General features: G+C 40.3%; 1 protein-coding gene across 1 annotated transcript in view; it reads right to left on the bottom strand.

The window, feature by feature from the left end:
- Nucleotides 1-16,991, bottom strand: part of LOC124606615 (p21-activated protein kinase-interacting protein 1-like) — a 75,315-nt gene that overhangs the window by 42,973 nt on the left and 15,351 nt on the right. The window contains exons 2-3 of the mRNA XM_047138601.1: nt 14,963-15,125; nt 8,770-8,904 (exon numbers count right to left, since the gene is read on the bottom strand). Of these exons, the coding sequence (XP_046994557.1) occupies nt 8,770-8,904; nt 14,963-15,125 (298 nt within the window). The remainder of the gene's footprint in view (nt 1-8,769; nt 8,905-14,962; nt 15,126-16,991) is intronic.

Below are 16,991 nucleotides of genomic sequence, written 5' to 3'. Positions count from 1 at the left end.
TTCAGGCAGAGCATTAGGGCACAACAGACAAGAATAGGGGAAAGAAATACAGAAAAAGAAGAATGGGTAGCTTTGAGAGATGAAATAGTGAAGGCAGCAGAGGATCAAGTAGGTAAAAAGATGAGGGCTGGTAGAAATCCTTGGGTATATTGAATTTAATTGATGAAAGGAGAAATATAAAAATGCAGTAAATGAAGCAGGCAAAAAGGAATACAAAAGTCTCAAAAATGAGGTCGACGGGAAGTGCAAAATGGCTAAGCGGTGATGGCTACTGGACAAATGTAAGGATATAGAGACACATATCACTAGGGGTAAGATAGATACTGCCTATAGGAAAATTTAAGAGACCTTTGGAGAAAATAGAACCACTTGTATGAATATCAAGAGCTCAGATGGAAACCCAGTTCTAAGCAAAGAAGGGAAAACAGTAAGATGGAAGGAGTACATAGAGGGTTTATACAAGGGCGATGTACTTGAGGACAATATTATGGAAATGGAAGAGGATGTAGATGAAGATGAAATGGGAGATATGATACTGCATGAAGAGTTTGACAGAGCACTGAAAGACCTAAGTCGAAACAAGGCCCCAGGAGTAGACAACATTCCATTAGAACTACTGATAGTCTTGGGAGACCCAGCCCTGACAAAACTCTGCCATCTGGTGAGCAAGATGTATGAGACAGATGAAATACCTGCAGACATCAAGAAGAATATAATAATTCCAATCCCAAAAAAAAGCAGGTGTTGCCAGATGAGAAAATTACCGAACTATCAGTTTAATAAGTTACGGCTGCAAAATACTAACACGAATTCTTTACAGACGAATGGAAAAACTTGTAGAAGTCGACCTCAGAGAAGATCAGTTTGGATTCCGTAGAAAAGTTGGAACACATAAGGCAATACTGACCCTATGGCTTATCTTAGAAGAAGGGATTAAGAAAAGGCAAACCTACGTTTCTAGCATTTGTAGACTTAGAGAAAGCTTTTGACAATGCTGACTGGAATACTCTCTTTCAAATTCTGAAGGTGGCAGGGGTAAAATACAGGGAGCGAAAGTCTATTTACAATTTGTACAGAAACAAGACGGCAATTGTAAGAGTCGAGGGACATGAAAGGGAAGCAGTGGTTGGGAAGGGAGTGAGACAGGGGTGTAGCCTATCCCCAAATGTTATTCAATCTGTATATTGAGCAAGCTGTAAAGGAAACAAAAGAAAAATTTGGAGTAGGAATTAAAAGCTACAGAGAAGAAATAAAAACTTTGGGGTTCACCAATGATATTGTAATTCTGTCAGAGACAGCAAAGGACCTGGAAGAGCAGTTGAACAGAATGGACAATGTCTTGAAAGGAGGATATAAGATTAACATCAACAAAAGCAAAATGAGGATAATGGAATGTAGTCGAATTAAGTCGGGTGATGCTGAGGGAATTAGATTAGGAAATGAGACACTTAAAGTATTAGAGGAGTTTTGCTATTTGGGGAGCAAAATAACTGATGATGGCCGAAGCAGAGAAGATATAAAATGTAGACTGGCAATGGCAAGGAAAGCGTTTCTGAAGAAGAGAAATTTGTTAACATAGAGTATAGATTTAAGTGTCAGGAAGTCATTTCAGAAAGTATTTGTATGGAGTGTAGCCATGTATGAAAGTGAAACATGGACGATAAATAGTTTAGACAAGAAGAGAATAGAAGCATTCAAAATGTGGTGCTACAGAAGAATGCTGAAGATTAGATGAGCAGATCACCTAACTAAAGAGGAGGTATTGAATGGAATTGGGGAGAAGAGAAATTTTTGGCACAACTTAACTAGAAGAAGGGATTGCTTGGTAGGACATGTTCTGAGGCATCAAGGGTCACCAATTTAGTACTGGAGGGCAGCGTGGAGAGTAAAAATCGTAGAGGGATACCAAGAGATGAATGCACTAAGCAGATTCAGAAGGATGTAGGTTGCAGTAGGTACTGGGAGATGAAGAAGCTTGCACAGGATAGAGTAGCATGGAGAGCTGCATCAAAGCAGTCTCTGGACTGAAGACCACAACAACAACAACAACAACAACAACAACAACATGAGCAACTGATCTTATAATGTTATTCTGGAATTGCAGGATACACCTCCATCAGAATGACAGTATTTTGGTCGTGCAAGAGGGGACATCCACCCTAAGATAACCAAGTGATCTTCAAATGGGTACAGCAGATCATTTTCTAGGGGTAACTCTTCCTTTGCTGGGATATCCGGCAGCAGCTTACTCTTCCATCTAGCGATGTGGTTAGAATATGGTGTTTTTTCTAGAAGCTGAGTCCCAGTGATGAAGCTCTTTCTAGATTTCAATTTATAAACTACGCACTGATGATCATGCACTGAGTGCCAGCAGGGACCACTTATCTGCTTCATCCCATCACCTCCTCCACATCAGCAGCAATGGCCTTTCTGACAGGGAGGGGAGGGGTGAGCTGGGGGAAGGGGGGGGGGAGGAGGTCAAGGGGGAAGAGGACTATTCAAACAATCAGGTAGAGTTTGTCAACTGGAGCTGGCTTCATACAACCTGACAGATTCTGGACAGTCTCATTGTCAACCTGCTTGTCGTGAGTAAATGTACTCCACACAGGTGAGGCATACTCTGCAGCTGACACACAGAAAGCAAGAGCAGAAGATCTCATAATGTGAGGACTATCTCCCCAGGTGGTGGTTGCGAGTTTACTCAAAACACTGTACCTTGTGCTGGTCTTCAGCCTGGTGTTATGGCCTTGTTTCTTGAAGGAAAGTGTACGGTCAAGAGTAACACCCACATGTACAGATGCACAGCAAAGCTGAAGTTATTTGCCTTGCCATGTGACATCCTATTTGCACTGAGCTTCTCTGTTCTGTAAGTGAAATCCACACACTTCAGTTTTGGCTTTAGATGACTGATCTCATAGTAAATGCCAAGCATATCCAATGATGAAGTCAACTTCTCTTCTCTCTCTTCAAATGTCTTTCCTTTGGAAGCCTTGGTGTAATATTAGTAAAGATGAAATGACTGGACTGGTTTGTAATGGGCTGATCTTTTGCATGAGGATAAAAAAGCTCTGGAACGAGCATACTGCCTTGAGTTAAGCCATTCTTTTGTATGCACCTTTTACTCTGTTTACACTGGAGAAAGATGTGGACTTGTCCATTGTGCAGGAGAGTGCCTATGAGGAATGTTTGTTGATCATAATTGGTGTGCTGGTAAATTTTCTTCAGTTTTTCTAGTTTAACAATGTTGTAGTTGACAGTAGAGTTTATAGTGTTTTTGTTGATAGTGTTGTAGGCAGCTGTTAAATCAACAAAGGCAATTCCAGTTACATTACCCTGTTCGAAAAAATACTCACTGTGTTCAGTGAGTTGCAATATCTGACTGCAGCATAATTTTCCTGGGCAAAAACCAGCTTATTGAGGGAAGAACTTTCCTTTGATTTGGCTGCTAATTCGGTTAAGAATTTGAAACAGCACTGAAAGACCCAACTGAAAAGCAGGTGAAAAACCCACAAACTTCAAGAAGAATGTAATCTACATCTACATTTATACTCCGCAAGCCACCCAACGGTGTGTGGCGGAGGGCACTTTGCGTGCCACTATCATTACCTCCCTTTCCTGTTCCAGTCGCGTATGGTTCGCGGGAAGAACGACTGCCGGAAGGCCTCCGTGCGTGCTCGAATCTCTCTAACTTTACATTCGTGATCTCCTCAGGAGGTATAAGTAGGGGGAAGCAATATAGTCGATACCTCATCCAGAAACGCACCCTCTCGAAACCTGGATAGCAAGCTACACCGCGATGCAGAGCGCCTCTCTTGCACAGTCTGCCACTTGACTTTGCTAAACATCTCCGTAATGCTATCACGCTTCCCATATAACCCTGTGACGAAACGCGCCGCTCTTCTTTGGATCTTCTCTATCTCCTCTGTCAAACCGACCTGGTACGGATCCCACACTGATGAGCAATACTCAAGTATAGGTCGAACGAGCGTTTTGTAAGCCACCTCCTTTGTTGGTGGACTACATTTTCTAAGGACTCGCCCAATGAATCTCAACCTGGCACCCGCCTTACCAACAATTAATTTTATATGATCATTCCACTTCAAGTTGTTCCGCATGCATAGTCCCAGATATTTTACAGAAGTAACTGCTAGCAGTGTTTGTTCCGCTATCATATAATCATACAGAAAGGATCCTTCTTTCTATGTATTCACAATACATTTAAGGGTCAGTTGCCACTCCCTGCACCAAGTGCCTATCAGCTGCAGATCTTCCTGCATTTCGCTGCAATTTCCTAATGCTGCAACTTCAGTCCAATCCCAAAGAAGACAGGTGCTATCCAGTGTGAACATAACCAAACCATCAGTTTATTAAGTCATGGTTGCAAAATATTGATATGAAAAAGAATGGAAAACTGGTAGATATTGAACTTAGGCAAGAGCAGCTTGGATTCTGGAGAAATGTAGGTACATACAAGGCAATATGACCCTATAGCTTATGCTAGAAGATAGGTTGGAGAATAGCAAACTTAACATTTGCAGCTTTTGTAGACTTAAAGAAAGCTTTTGAGAATGGTGACTGGACTAGGCTGGAATTTTGAAGGTAGCTGGGATAAAAAAACAGGGGGCAAAAGGTTATCTACAACTTGCACACAAACCAGAGTGCAACTATAAGAGTCGAGGGGTATGGAAGGGAAGCAGTGGTTGAGATGGGAGCAAGACAGGGTTGTAACCTATCCCCAGTGTTCTTCAGTCTGTAAACGGATCAAGCTGATTAGGATATCACAGAGAAATTTGGAAAGGGAATTAAAGTTCAGGGAGAATAAATAAAAGCTTTGATGTTTGCCGATGACATAGCGATTCTGTCAGAAATAGCAAAGGACTTCAGAGACCAGTTGAAAAGAATGGATAGAGTCTTGAAAAGAGATTATAAAAATGGATAGTGTCTTGAAAGATGATTATAAAAAGAACATCAACAAAAGTAAAACTAGGGTCATGAAACATCAAATTAAATCTGGTAATCTTGAGGGAATTAGATTAGGAAATGACACACTAAAGTAGTAGTGTGTTTTGCTATTTGGGTAGAAAAATAATCAATAACAAACAAAGTGGGAAGAGGAAATAAAATAAAGAATAGCAATAGCAAGAAAACCATTTCTGAAAAAGAGGAATTTATTAACAGTGCCGACTTGAATGCAAATTGAAACATAGATGAAAAGCAGCTCATACAAGAAGGGAATAGGAACTTTAGAAATGTGGTGCTGTACAACAATACTAAAGATTAAGTGGGTAGATCAAATAACAAATGAGAAGATATCGAATAAAAATTGAGGAAATAATTAATTTACGACAGAACTATGCAATAAGAATGGACTGGCTGATATGAAACGTCCTGAGGTATCAAAGAATTTTCAATTTGGTAAAGAAAGGAAGTGTGAGAGGGCAACACCTGCAGAGGAAGACAAAGGCTTGAATAGCTGTCTTTTTCAGGTGCTGCGATTTTTGCTGCTGTATGTACACGCTGGACTCCTGGCAGTGAATACACATAACAGCAAAACTCACAGAACGTGAAGAGGCCAGATGGGTTGGTTGGCAAAATATTGTGCATAAAAGGAAACTAACTCAGCAGAACACCCACATGCATTACACTGAAACCTCACAATTACAATAAGCAAGTTGAAATGGGTGGAGATTGCAGTAGTTGTGCACAGATAAAGAAGCTTGCAAAGGATAGAGTAGCATGGAAAGCTGGCCCAAACCAATCTTTAGACTGCTGATCACAACAACAACAACAACAACAGCTACAAATAGGCCTGACCTTATCAACTGTGTTAGTATGGGAACAGAATGTTGCCACCTAAGGTCAAAAAACCCATCAAGAAGACTAGGCAAGTATTTATGCCGGAAACAGCATATATCCAGTTATTAACATTCTACTTACACAATAAATTGACATTTAGTTCAAATATAATGGCTGTAGAAGAATTATGGGCAAAGTCTAAACTGATTGGAAATTAGATTCTAGAGAAATATATGCTGAGTAAGTGGACTACGTATGGAAAAGACCTATCATGATTTAACAACAAATTTCAGAAAATGCTGAGAAAACAGACTGTTACACTCCGAGTTCAAAAAAGAACACAGAAATATCACAGTCAAAAGTTAGTAGAAATTTGTGTGTCTCTAAGAAGACTGATGCATAAAGAACACTACTTTCACTGTCACACATTACCAAAATACCTTGCCACGAATGCTATAAAATAATTCTGATCACACATAAAATTCCTGAGCTGGCTAAAGGCTTCCATTCGGTCACCGGCCACTCACAGGACAATCTAGTGAGGAAAAAAAAAACAACAACAACAACAACAACAACAACAAACATTTGAGGAGGACTGTGCAGATGTACCATCGCTTGACTGCCACATGATCTCCCATATGGAGTACGCTGTAATAGGTGCCCCTAACATTGAAAGGCACCTGAAAGAATTGAAAATAGTCACCAGGTCCAGATGGAACCCCAATTTGCTTTTACAAAGCACACTCTTCAGCATTGGCCCCATACTTAGCTTGCATTTATCACAAATCTCACACTCAGTGGAAAGTTCCAAGCAAAGAAAAGGTTGAGATGATCAGGATCTGTCCTCATTTCCGTGTTTGACCCCTAAAACACTTGAAATAGACAGCCTTCACAACACAATGGAGCCATTTCTATGAATCAATGGTTCAGTTTCAAACTTCCGGGAAAACTGAACTGCAAAACTATTCACTACTTTTCTTTTTGTAGTGCAAACATTTTTTGATGATGACAGACTAATAGCTGTGACAAACTCAATGGTTGGATGCAATAATGGAGAAGTCTCAAAACCAACTAAAGTAGGTTGCGGACTGTGTCTGGATCCTCATACTGTAACATAATTCTATTGAGTAATGTTTCATGGAAGTATCCAGTCAATTCAAATAACAGAAAGAGCAATTAATGACTACAACTAATGATCTCAATGTCAATGTGACAAACTCTTCCCTTAAAGGTCCCTGAAGTAACTGCAATGTCACCAGTTGTTCCAGTTTCAGAGAAACACTGCAGGCATTTGCCACAGAGCTTATTATAATGTTACTAAATACATTTTGTGCTAGTATCCATTGATAATTTGGAGACTTTGATCACAGTATCCAGAAGGTTTGATGATATGGTTGCAGATATCTTTCATAAATTCTGGAACACAAGGATTTTCAGGAAACAAAGGAAGGAAGATTAGAGTTTTCTATCTCATTGACAATACAATAATTAAACATGGAGCACAAGCTCCAGTTTAAGGAGGATGGAAAGGAAATCAGCTGCGCCCTTTTCAAAGGAACAACTCCACCATTTGCTGTAAACAATTCAGAATAATACTTAATCCTCGATGGCTGTCTGGGGTATAGTACCATGGTTGTCCCTAGTCGGAATCAATTGTCCTAACTACTGTATCACTTCAGTTACATAGAATATTAGAAGATGTACATGGCAGGACACAGAATCCCCTAACAAACAGGGATCGGTTGGTAGGACATGTTCTGAGACATCGAGGGATCACCAATTTAGTATTGGAGGGCAGTGTGGAGGGTAAAAATCGTAGAGGGAGACCAAGAGATGAATACACTAATCAGATTCAGAAGGATTTAGGCTGCAGTAGGCACTGGGAGATGAAGAAGCTTGCACAGGATAGAGTAGCATGGAGAGCTGCATCAAACCAGTCTCAGGACTGAAGATCACAGCAGCAACAACAACAACAACAACAACAACAACAACAACAAACAGAACACAGTATATCTTTCTAAATGTGGAGAGGTAAGAAGCGAAGTAATGTTGAGGGTGTCTCAAGAAACTGTCACACAACCACCACAATTTATGATGTATATAAATGCCTTCAAAGGTCTCATATATTTCACAGAAAATACTATTATGCTAATGATGGTAGCACTGTCATGAGCTTAATGTGGCTGTCTTACAGTTTCTCCACACCTGGTACCAAAAAAGATAAGCACCATACTATAAAAAGAAGCATAAATTGCAAGAACAAACAAGATCCCATATTACTTAACAAAACTACAAACAATAAATCAAATATTTGAGTGTTACTATCTGCTGTGAATTCAAGTCCATAAATGACACTGCAGGAAAGTTGAGACTCATTTACAAAAATATAGTCAAATTCTTTCAGAATGTTTTCTCTTTCTGGGATCCTTGCGAAACATAGTTAACAAAAGAGAGAGACGAGCTGAAGAATAGTTGCATAATTTATAACACATTTATTCAGTAAGAGTAGCAACATCAAAGTTACGCCACGAAACTCCAGTGTGAAATGCTAAAACAACAATGATATGCATCATTGGAAGGATCTCTTTCAAAAGTCTAAGAATCCAGTTTCTAAGAAGGCAAAAAATATGCTACGAGTTCTGTCAGACACTTGCAGTAATGACTCAAATCACAAATAGGAGAGATACTTGGGTTAATAGAGAGCCACATTTTGGTTTACTACATCACTCACAAGCAGAATGAGAAATTTATGAAATGCCATCAACAAGGCCTCCATACAAAAATGAATATAAGAAAATATCACAAAGGAAGCATGCATTCCAAGAGAGAGGAAGGATATAATAAAACATCTAAATAAAAGTTTTCAACTGTACTGTATATTACAATACTTATATTTAAAAAGATAACAAACTTTTACCTCATCTTGCCGACTTGTCATGAACTAAATAAACACTAAGCTAAACTTCTCCTTACCCGATCCTTTATGTGCAGCACCCCACACTTTTTCCAGCTGCCAGTTCCCTGTCCTACAGACAGCCAAATTGCCATCCTCACTGCCACTAAGCAAATGTGAGCCATTTCGAGTAAATTCGAGGCAATGTACAGTACCTATTAAATGTAAAAGAAAATTATGTAGATATTAGAGATTTAAAGCGCTTTACATACATAAATAATCATTCCACAGCATTTTCAGTATCATTCCATAGTCCCAATCTTATTCATATGTGCTGTAACAGTAATTAATTTGACAAGTGGAAATATAAATCTATTTCTCTGTACAATGGTTCAGAAACAACACCATGTGTTTGTCCACATAAATCTTTACGAAAAATATCTATGTATACTGTAACACTATTAAATTATGGAGTTAATATCTCAGCATAAACTACTGGATACTGATAATTGAGCTTCCCGAAACAATGGTCTACCTAAATTAAGTTGCGTCCAAATAATCAGAATCACATGTTAATACATCCACAAGCAGATTGTCCTAGACATGTATCTTTTATAGTCTGATCTATCGTGTAAGCCTGCAACTGTGCAGGTATATAATCACAGAGGTGGTGGATGCCATCTTAGATGCTAGTGTTCCACACAGAAAACACCTGTTGTCACAACTGGTCAACTGATGTTGCAAGTAATAAAACTTGACCAGATACTAGTTAGCATGCCTTATATGAAGAGCCCATGGAAAAAACGGGGTAAGTCCATTTAATTAGGAAATTAGTTTATAGCATATTCTGATGGCCAGCTGCCGGTACTGCAAGATAGTTAAAATGACTTTCAAATAATGTGGGAAGTCACCAAGATACAAAGGGTTCCACTTTTAGTGGTAACGGAAAGAATGTTGTACGCTGGTCTTCTCATGGAAAGAACAAGGCATGTCCAGGATTTTCTTCCACTGTTCATATTACCCCTGTTAGGTCAGTTGGGTTGTGAATAGAAGCACGATTGGTTGAGTTTCTTACTTTTTGGTGTTTCCTTGTAGTAATAGCACTTAGTTTGAAATGTGATAATAGTGTTGTCCTCTTAGCATCTTTAAAATGTGTGGATCATCACAAGATGCAGGTGAGGAGTCATCTGTTAATCAACTAGGAAGAGAAAATATTATGGCAGTATGAGTAATGTTTGTACAGATCTTAGAGCAGCATGAGTTAGGTAGTGACTGCAAATACTCATTGCAGACCCCTCAAGAGAACAGCTTATCAACAATTTTAATTTGTTAGGTAACTAGAATGATCAATCTTCCTATGTAACCATCTTAATTTCTGTGACATTAATTGCTCTTAGAAAGCCTAGGCAAGACAATTCCATGTCAGAGATTGCTCTTTCTGATATATTGTAAGAATCAAATGAAATGATACCATTAGTGAAATTGCTGTTTACCAAGAGGCCTTCTGAGGGATACTGGAAGATCTCCCAAAGACAAAAGAGACATGCATGCTAAGTGGCCTCGGAAACTATCCAAAGAAAAGGAGGCTGCAGTTATAAATCACACGGCTGCATTTGTGGGGAGAAAGAGCAACTATGGCAAGGGGAAGACAGATGGAATTTATCTTCCAGAAGAAATACAAGTAAAAAAAAAATCCCATTAGTTATACAGAGAATAATAACCTGAACTTCCTGTTGCGATGAGACATACCAGAAAATAATAACAGAAAATTCAACTTTGGTTTGATGACAAAGAAAACTATTGCAGGGTTACCAGAAGACTGGGTTAACGCTTTTGACACCACAAGAGTGAATCCAAGGCCTTACAAAGTCATTACTGTTCAACAAGAAGTTATAGAGATTGAGCAACCTTTTTAAATGCATTTTACAGAATAGAGTGTTATTCAAGACATGGCCACTCAGTGACACTCTATTGTGAATGAATATAAGCTGTTCAAATACAGGATTACTTAAAATGGATCCTGGACACGAGTAGATCTGAAACATTCTGAGTCTCAACCCCAGGGACCTAACATATTCTTAATCTCTCATCGAGTGCATAATAATAAGCGTTTTGTAATACAAAACTTTTTGTAATGAAAATCAAGATTTTTTTGCATATAACTAATTCTAAAGGTACATCTTTAGGGATCCTGCCAGTACCATATGAAAAACATGCAGATCTTCAAGAACTTAAAATAGTTTTGTGATCAAGACGCAAGAAATTTCTACTACAATCTACTACATAATGAAGAAAAATCCTAGGCCAACTAAAAGAAACTTCAGAGCTAAACAACACAAAAGGGATGAAAGCCTACCAAAAAGTGATGGACTTATCACATTCTTTTTGTGGCAGACACACTTTCTTTGCATGGTTAGTCTCTTTCATTATATAATTTCAGTAGTTTTCCAATGTTTTGCCTATAGTTGCTAAATTTGGCATTAAAATTATATAGGTTATGCTCAATTGGAATGCTTTTTTTTTTTTTAAGTCTTGAAAGTTTAAATTTCCACTCCGGAAAAGTGTACAAAATGTGACTTACCCAGTTATTTTCGTGGGCTCATCATATGTGTTTAACAGGGAACAAATGTGTCAGTTATATTTGGTTAATTTATTCTCTTGCCAAATGAGCACACAGTAAGGAAGGAGAATGGACTGCACTGCATACATACAGCCATGGATTTTCTAGAAACAAATACAAAATGATTGCTTAAAATTGAATCTTTCCTGAAGTCCCATTATTCAGTCAAGTCCACTGGCTGCAGCTTTGGCCAAAACTTCAGCAATGTGTGTAGCTGGGCACAAATTGTACTTTGTTAGTTCGTCTATAGTCAACACCAGTGTCACAAAACATCAGCTTCTAGATAGGGCCTGATGTAATCTTGCCTGCCAAGGTAATCATTGCTTGTGATTTTCAAAAGATTTACAGCAAGATATGTGGCTGCATCATAATAGTGAACTGTACAAGATACAGATCATAATCAGTACTGGAATTTGTAAGTTGCCATCTCAACAACCAAACTCAGGAGTATTGATAGTGCTAGTGTCTGCTGTCTGTGTCAGTGTGTGTGGTCTTTCTGTGTATGCCACACATACCAAGTTTTTAAAATTTCATTGCACCATGCTCTGCCATTGCATTTCTGTCTTGAAAAGGAGGGATGTGCACCTCTGGCTGCTTTCGCTTGAGTTTTTCTACTGGGACTCAACTAATAAGTGTTAGTGGGTTTACAAAATTTTCTGAAATGTTCCACGCTACGTCTCACCAAGTTGAGACGTTGTTTATCTGTAAACCTGGCATGCCCCTCATCATTAGCACCTATACAGAATCAAAAGTGTGGAGGAGTATATAAATGCAGAATAGTCGGTTCCCCACACCTCTGACAATCCATTCTACAACCTGTGCAGGCCAGAGGAGATAAAGAATATTGACTATAAATAACAAACACTTTAAGAGTGGTGGGAAATTGTAAACAGTATAGTAAATGCTATTTTCTACCAACTGTACAGCAAACATTTCTCTAGACATCGGGGCAATCCACACAACAAGCTCCGAGCAAGCACAAAACACTATTTAAGTGGTAGTGAAAATGTGAGTAATGGCGTAATTAGTGAAGTACTACTTGCAGCAATGCCGGCTGAAGCAATGCATTACAGAACAGTGTTGCCCCTGTCAGGACTGCCCTCATTGTCGACTCTCCTTGGACCACTGTCACATTCTGTTGAGGTGTAAATAGTAACATGCACTGTAGCAGATAGCGCCTGAACATACACCTTTATGCCTGGCAGTGAATTAATTGTAATTTTTAAAAATGTGCTGTAACAATTTTAATTGTATCAAATCGTTCATTTCCTTGAGGAATTTGTAACATTACAAGAAGACAAAATGGAGACAAAATTCCAGCACTGCCACAAGCCACATTAAAAGTAGAGAATATTACTCCTAGCTTCAAAAGTGTTAGTTACTTCCTTAGAGAGGAAAACGGGATACATTTTGGAAGCCTGGAAAGGAGACGCAGGTCATTGAGACTGCATGTTGAGAGAGAGCCATCTTTAATTAATTAGAAAATATGAGAAGTGTGAATCATACAAATTTTAGTTTGCTATAGAAATCATGCAGAAATCTAGCAAATTCTGCAGAATATACCAGTAATAGCAGGCATAGATCTTACTAACAATAGATGTAGTCACTGTCAGTAACACTGGGAGTAGGCCAGGGCTGGCATAACAATGGGCTGTTGGCAGGAATCCTTAGGTTAGGTTCCTCTTCCATTACATCCCCACACAGTATTCTGTTATGAAGTTCAGTGTTAAGGTTTTTGATTTTGTTTTTGTCAGTCTTCAGTATTTCATCTTTTTAAAGAAATTTTAGCTGTAAAATGTTTAAAATAATGAAAAAATTTCATGATGTCATTTTATCAAATACCACGTAGCACAGTTCGCTGATACATCCTGTGATTAAGAATAATAATCAAGAGAAACTATTATTTGATAAGTTTGCAGGGTCCACAAACAGACTGACTGTAAGTGTAGCACCACATAAGTCTTAGCCCCATACGAGATCAAGATCCAAAGTTTCTATAATTTAACAAAAGTACAGTAGAATTTCGCACAGATTTCAGTTACAGCATAGACTGTTCAATACAACATAGGGCAAAAGATGCATATAGAGTGAGCATATGTTAGAAAACTTCTGAACTAACACAATTATACAAACATATACTACATAAGGGCTCCATTAGCTCTTTTTCTGAACAAATATTACCTCATATGTAACACAAGCTCTCAAATACACTCCTGGAAATTGAAATAAGAACACCGTGAATTCATTGTCCCAGGAAGGGGAAACTTTATTGACACATTCCTGGGGTCAGATACATCACATGATCACACTGACAGAACCACAGGCACATAGACACAGGCAACAGAGCATGCACAATGTCGGCACTAGTACAGTGTATATCCACCTTTCGCAGCAATGCAGGCTGCTATTCTCCCATGGGGACGATCGTAGAGATGCTGGATGTAGTCCTGTGGAACGGCTTGCCATGCCATTTCCACCTGGCGCCTCAGTTGGACCAGCGTTCGTGCTGGACGTGCAGACTGCGTGAGACGACGCTTCATCCAGTCCCAAACATGCTCAATGGGGGACAGATCCGGAGATCTTGCTGGCCAGGGTAGTTGACTTACACCTTCTAGAGCACGTTGGGTGGCACGGGATGCATGCGGACGTGCATTGTCCTGTTGGAACAGCAAGTTCCCTTGCCGGTCTAGGACTGGTAGAACGATGGGTTCGATGACGGTTTGGATGTACCGTGCACTATTCAGTGTCCCCTCGACGATCACCAGTGGTGTACGGCCATTGTAGGAGATCGCTCCCCACACCATGATGCCGGGTGTTGGCCCTGTGTGCCTCGGTCGTATGCAGTCCTGATTGTGGCGCTCACCTGCACGGTGCCAAACACGCATACGACCATCATTGGCACCAAGGTAGAAGCGACTCTCATCGCTGAAGACGACACGTCTCCATTCGTCCCTCCATTCACGCCTGTCACGACACCACTGGAGGCGGGCTGCACGATGTTGGAGCGTGAGCGGAAGACGGCCTAACGGTGTGCGAGACCGTAGCCCAGCTTCATGGAGACGGTTGCGAATGGTCCTCGCCGATACCCCAGGAGCAACAGTGTCCCTAATTTGCTGGGAAGTGGCGGTGCGGTCCCCTACGGCACTGCGTAGGATCCTACGGTCTTGGCGTGCATCCGTGCGTCGCTGCGGTCCGGTCCCAGGTCGACGGGCACTTGCACCTTCCGCCGACCACTGGCGACAACATCGATGTACTGTGGAGACCTCACGCCCCACGTGTTGAGCAATTCGGTGGTACGTCCACCCGGCCTCCCGCATGCCCACTATACGCCCTCGCTCAAAGTCCGTCAACTGCACATACGGTTCACGTCCACGCTGACGCGGCATGCTACCAGTGTTAAAGACTGCGATGGAGCTCCGTATGCCACGGCAAACTGGCTGACACTGACGGCGGCAGTGCACAAATGCTGCGCAGCTAGCGCCATTCGACGGCCAACACCGCGGTTCCTGGTGTGTCCGCTGTGCCGTGCGTGTGATCATTGCTTGTACAGCCCTCTCGCAGTGTCCGGAGCAAGTATGGTGGGTCTGACACACCGGTGTCAATGTGTTCTTTTTTCCATTTCCAGGAGTGTACAAAATTCACTTTTAGCTTACCATTGTGATGCATCAACATGCCCGTCTCTTTCCTTGTATGTAGATCATACAGGTAGATAGTTTCATCAGCACCTCCAGATGCCAATAACTTCCCACAGGTAGTCACACATCTTATACTAGCACGATGAGAATGGTTAGCAAAACTCTGCACTAATTTGTGCTTCTGAAAAATAAAATAATAAATCACTAATAATATATTTAGTATTGCATACATTGTGTGTGTTGTTCTGAATCATCTACAACATCCTGATACATATGATGTTGTTGATGACGATTGGTGCTCAATGACATGGTTATCAGTGCACATACAAATTCCCAATCTTTCCACAGTCCAGTCTCGTCACATTCCTGAATATGATGAAATGATGAGGACAGCACAAAGAGTTACTTCCCGGACAGAGAAAATCCCCAACCCAACCGGGAATCGAACCCCTGACACCGTGATCCAGAGCCAGCAACTCCAGCCACCAGCCTACGAGCTGCGGATACATAGGTAGATCTGCTAACAACTACAAATCTGTACAAAAAGTCCCTCAGGAACTTAGCTTGATAGCTATGGAATATAATGTCAGCTTTTCAATCAAGGCTAAATCCACAGTATTTGAAAGAACAGAACCCCTCCCCACACACACCCACACAAAATTGTACACAAAGATATACAAACCACACTTAAAGTAGAAAATATTAATCCTAGCATCTTTGTCTTGTATCGGCCTCACAACAGCTTTGTCCCTCTCAACCTAGGGCCTGAGGGGATTTGCCGCCCCCCCCCCCCTCTCCTGATCTTTCTCAGCTAATCCCACTTTCCTCCATTAAGAAGGAGTGCATAGTTCCAAAAGCTAGGATTAGTATTTCTGATGTTAAATGTATCTTTCGGCAGTGTTATAAATTGCAAGCTTAAAGTGCCGGTGACCCTTTCTGTATTTTAACAATTTTGTCAACTGAATTCACCCTTTTATATAAATCTATACGATACAAGAACTTCCACATTTGTGAACATTCACTAGTACTGCTGCTGTGTCACTGTGTGTGGTCCTCAAGCTTATGAATTTACCATCATGAAGTGACAGGTCTACCAGTAGAAATCCCCGACCATTCCTCTAGAGTATAGACTATTACAGTAGGTGCTTTGAGTTGGAATCTGGAAGTCCTATTGATGAGACTGTATGCCATGTATATTATAGTGTTCAATTTAGATTGCAAAACCAGATGGAAAAAACTGAGGATGTAATCCTGGTCTTCTCAAACAACAAGCAATGCACCTTGCTACTGCAATATTGGCCAGTCCAGAGTTACCTGGCTCTGCAATGCCCTGAGACAACCTAATAGGTGCGCCGAGAATAAAATTGTCTCTGACATGGCCCAGCTAGCTACTCAGCTCTGCTGAAGGACAATCATTTGTGTTCCCAAGCACATTGTACGAGTTGGAAGTTGTGTGCATTCTATAAATCAGGGAGTGCAATGACTCACCTTGTGTGCAAGATGATGATGGCTCATAGCCTGCAAATAGAGATTAGTGTGAATAGACATGCAGTACAAAATAAAGATATGAACCAGGGCTTATATGAACATGTCCATCTGCACTGATAACTGAATATAAAGATGTAGTAAATTAACTACTGAAGAAGCATGTGTAATATCTTTATGAGGTCACACTTTGAAATGTACCATGCCCAAACTCTCAAAAACAAAAGTGACATCAAAACCATCAACTTCAGTATTTCTTTCTTCAAACACTTTTGTACAATAGTTGGTTGCCATGTGATACAGAAAACTACGCCTGGTATTTCTGACTACATGCTGAAACTAAAAAAACAAAAAGTAAGTTGGAGGTCCACATATTTTCAAAAATGAAAAGGAACTTTGTCAGTAACATGCCTGAATAACAGCACAATGTTCTCCTTAACCCTCCTAATACCACTGGGGTCAATATGACCTCACAAGCACATTGAAAATATGTACCTCCCTTGTTTCCAAAGCTATTACTTTGAAAATATAACACTTTCTCCCTCTGAGTCAACTGTATCCA

Source organism: Schistocerca americana, chromosome 3 (genome assembly GCF_021461395.2).
Source record: "Schistocerca americana isolate TAMUIC-IGC-003095 chromosome 3, iqSchAmer2.1, whole genome shotgun sequence".
NCBI lineage: Eukaryota > Metazoa > Arthropoda > Insecta > Orthoptera > Acrididae > Schistocerca > Schistocerca americana.
This window is presented reverse-complemented; position numbering and strand designations above follow the sequence as displayed.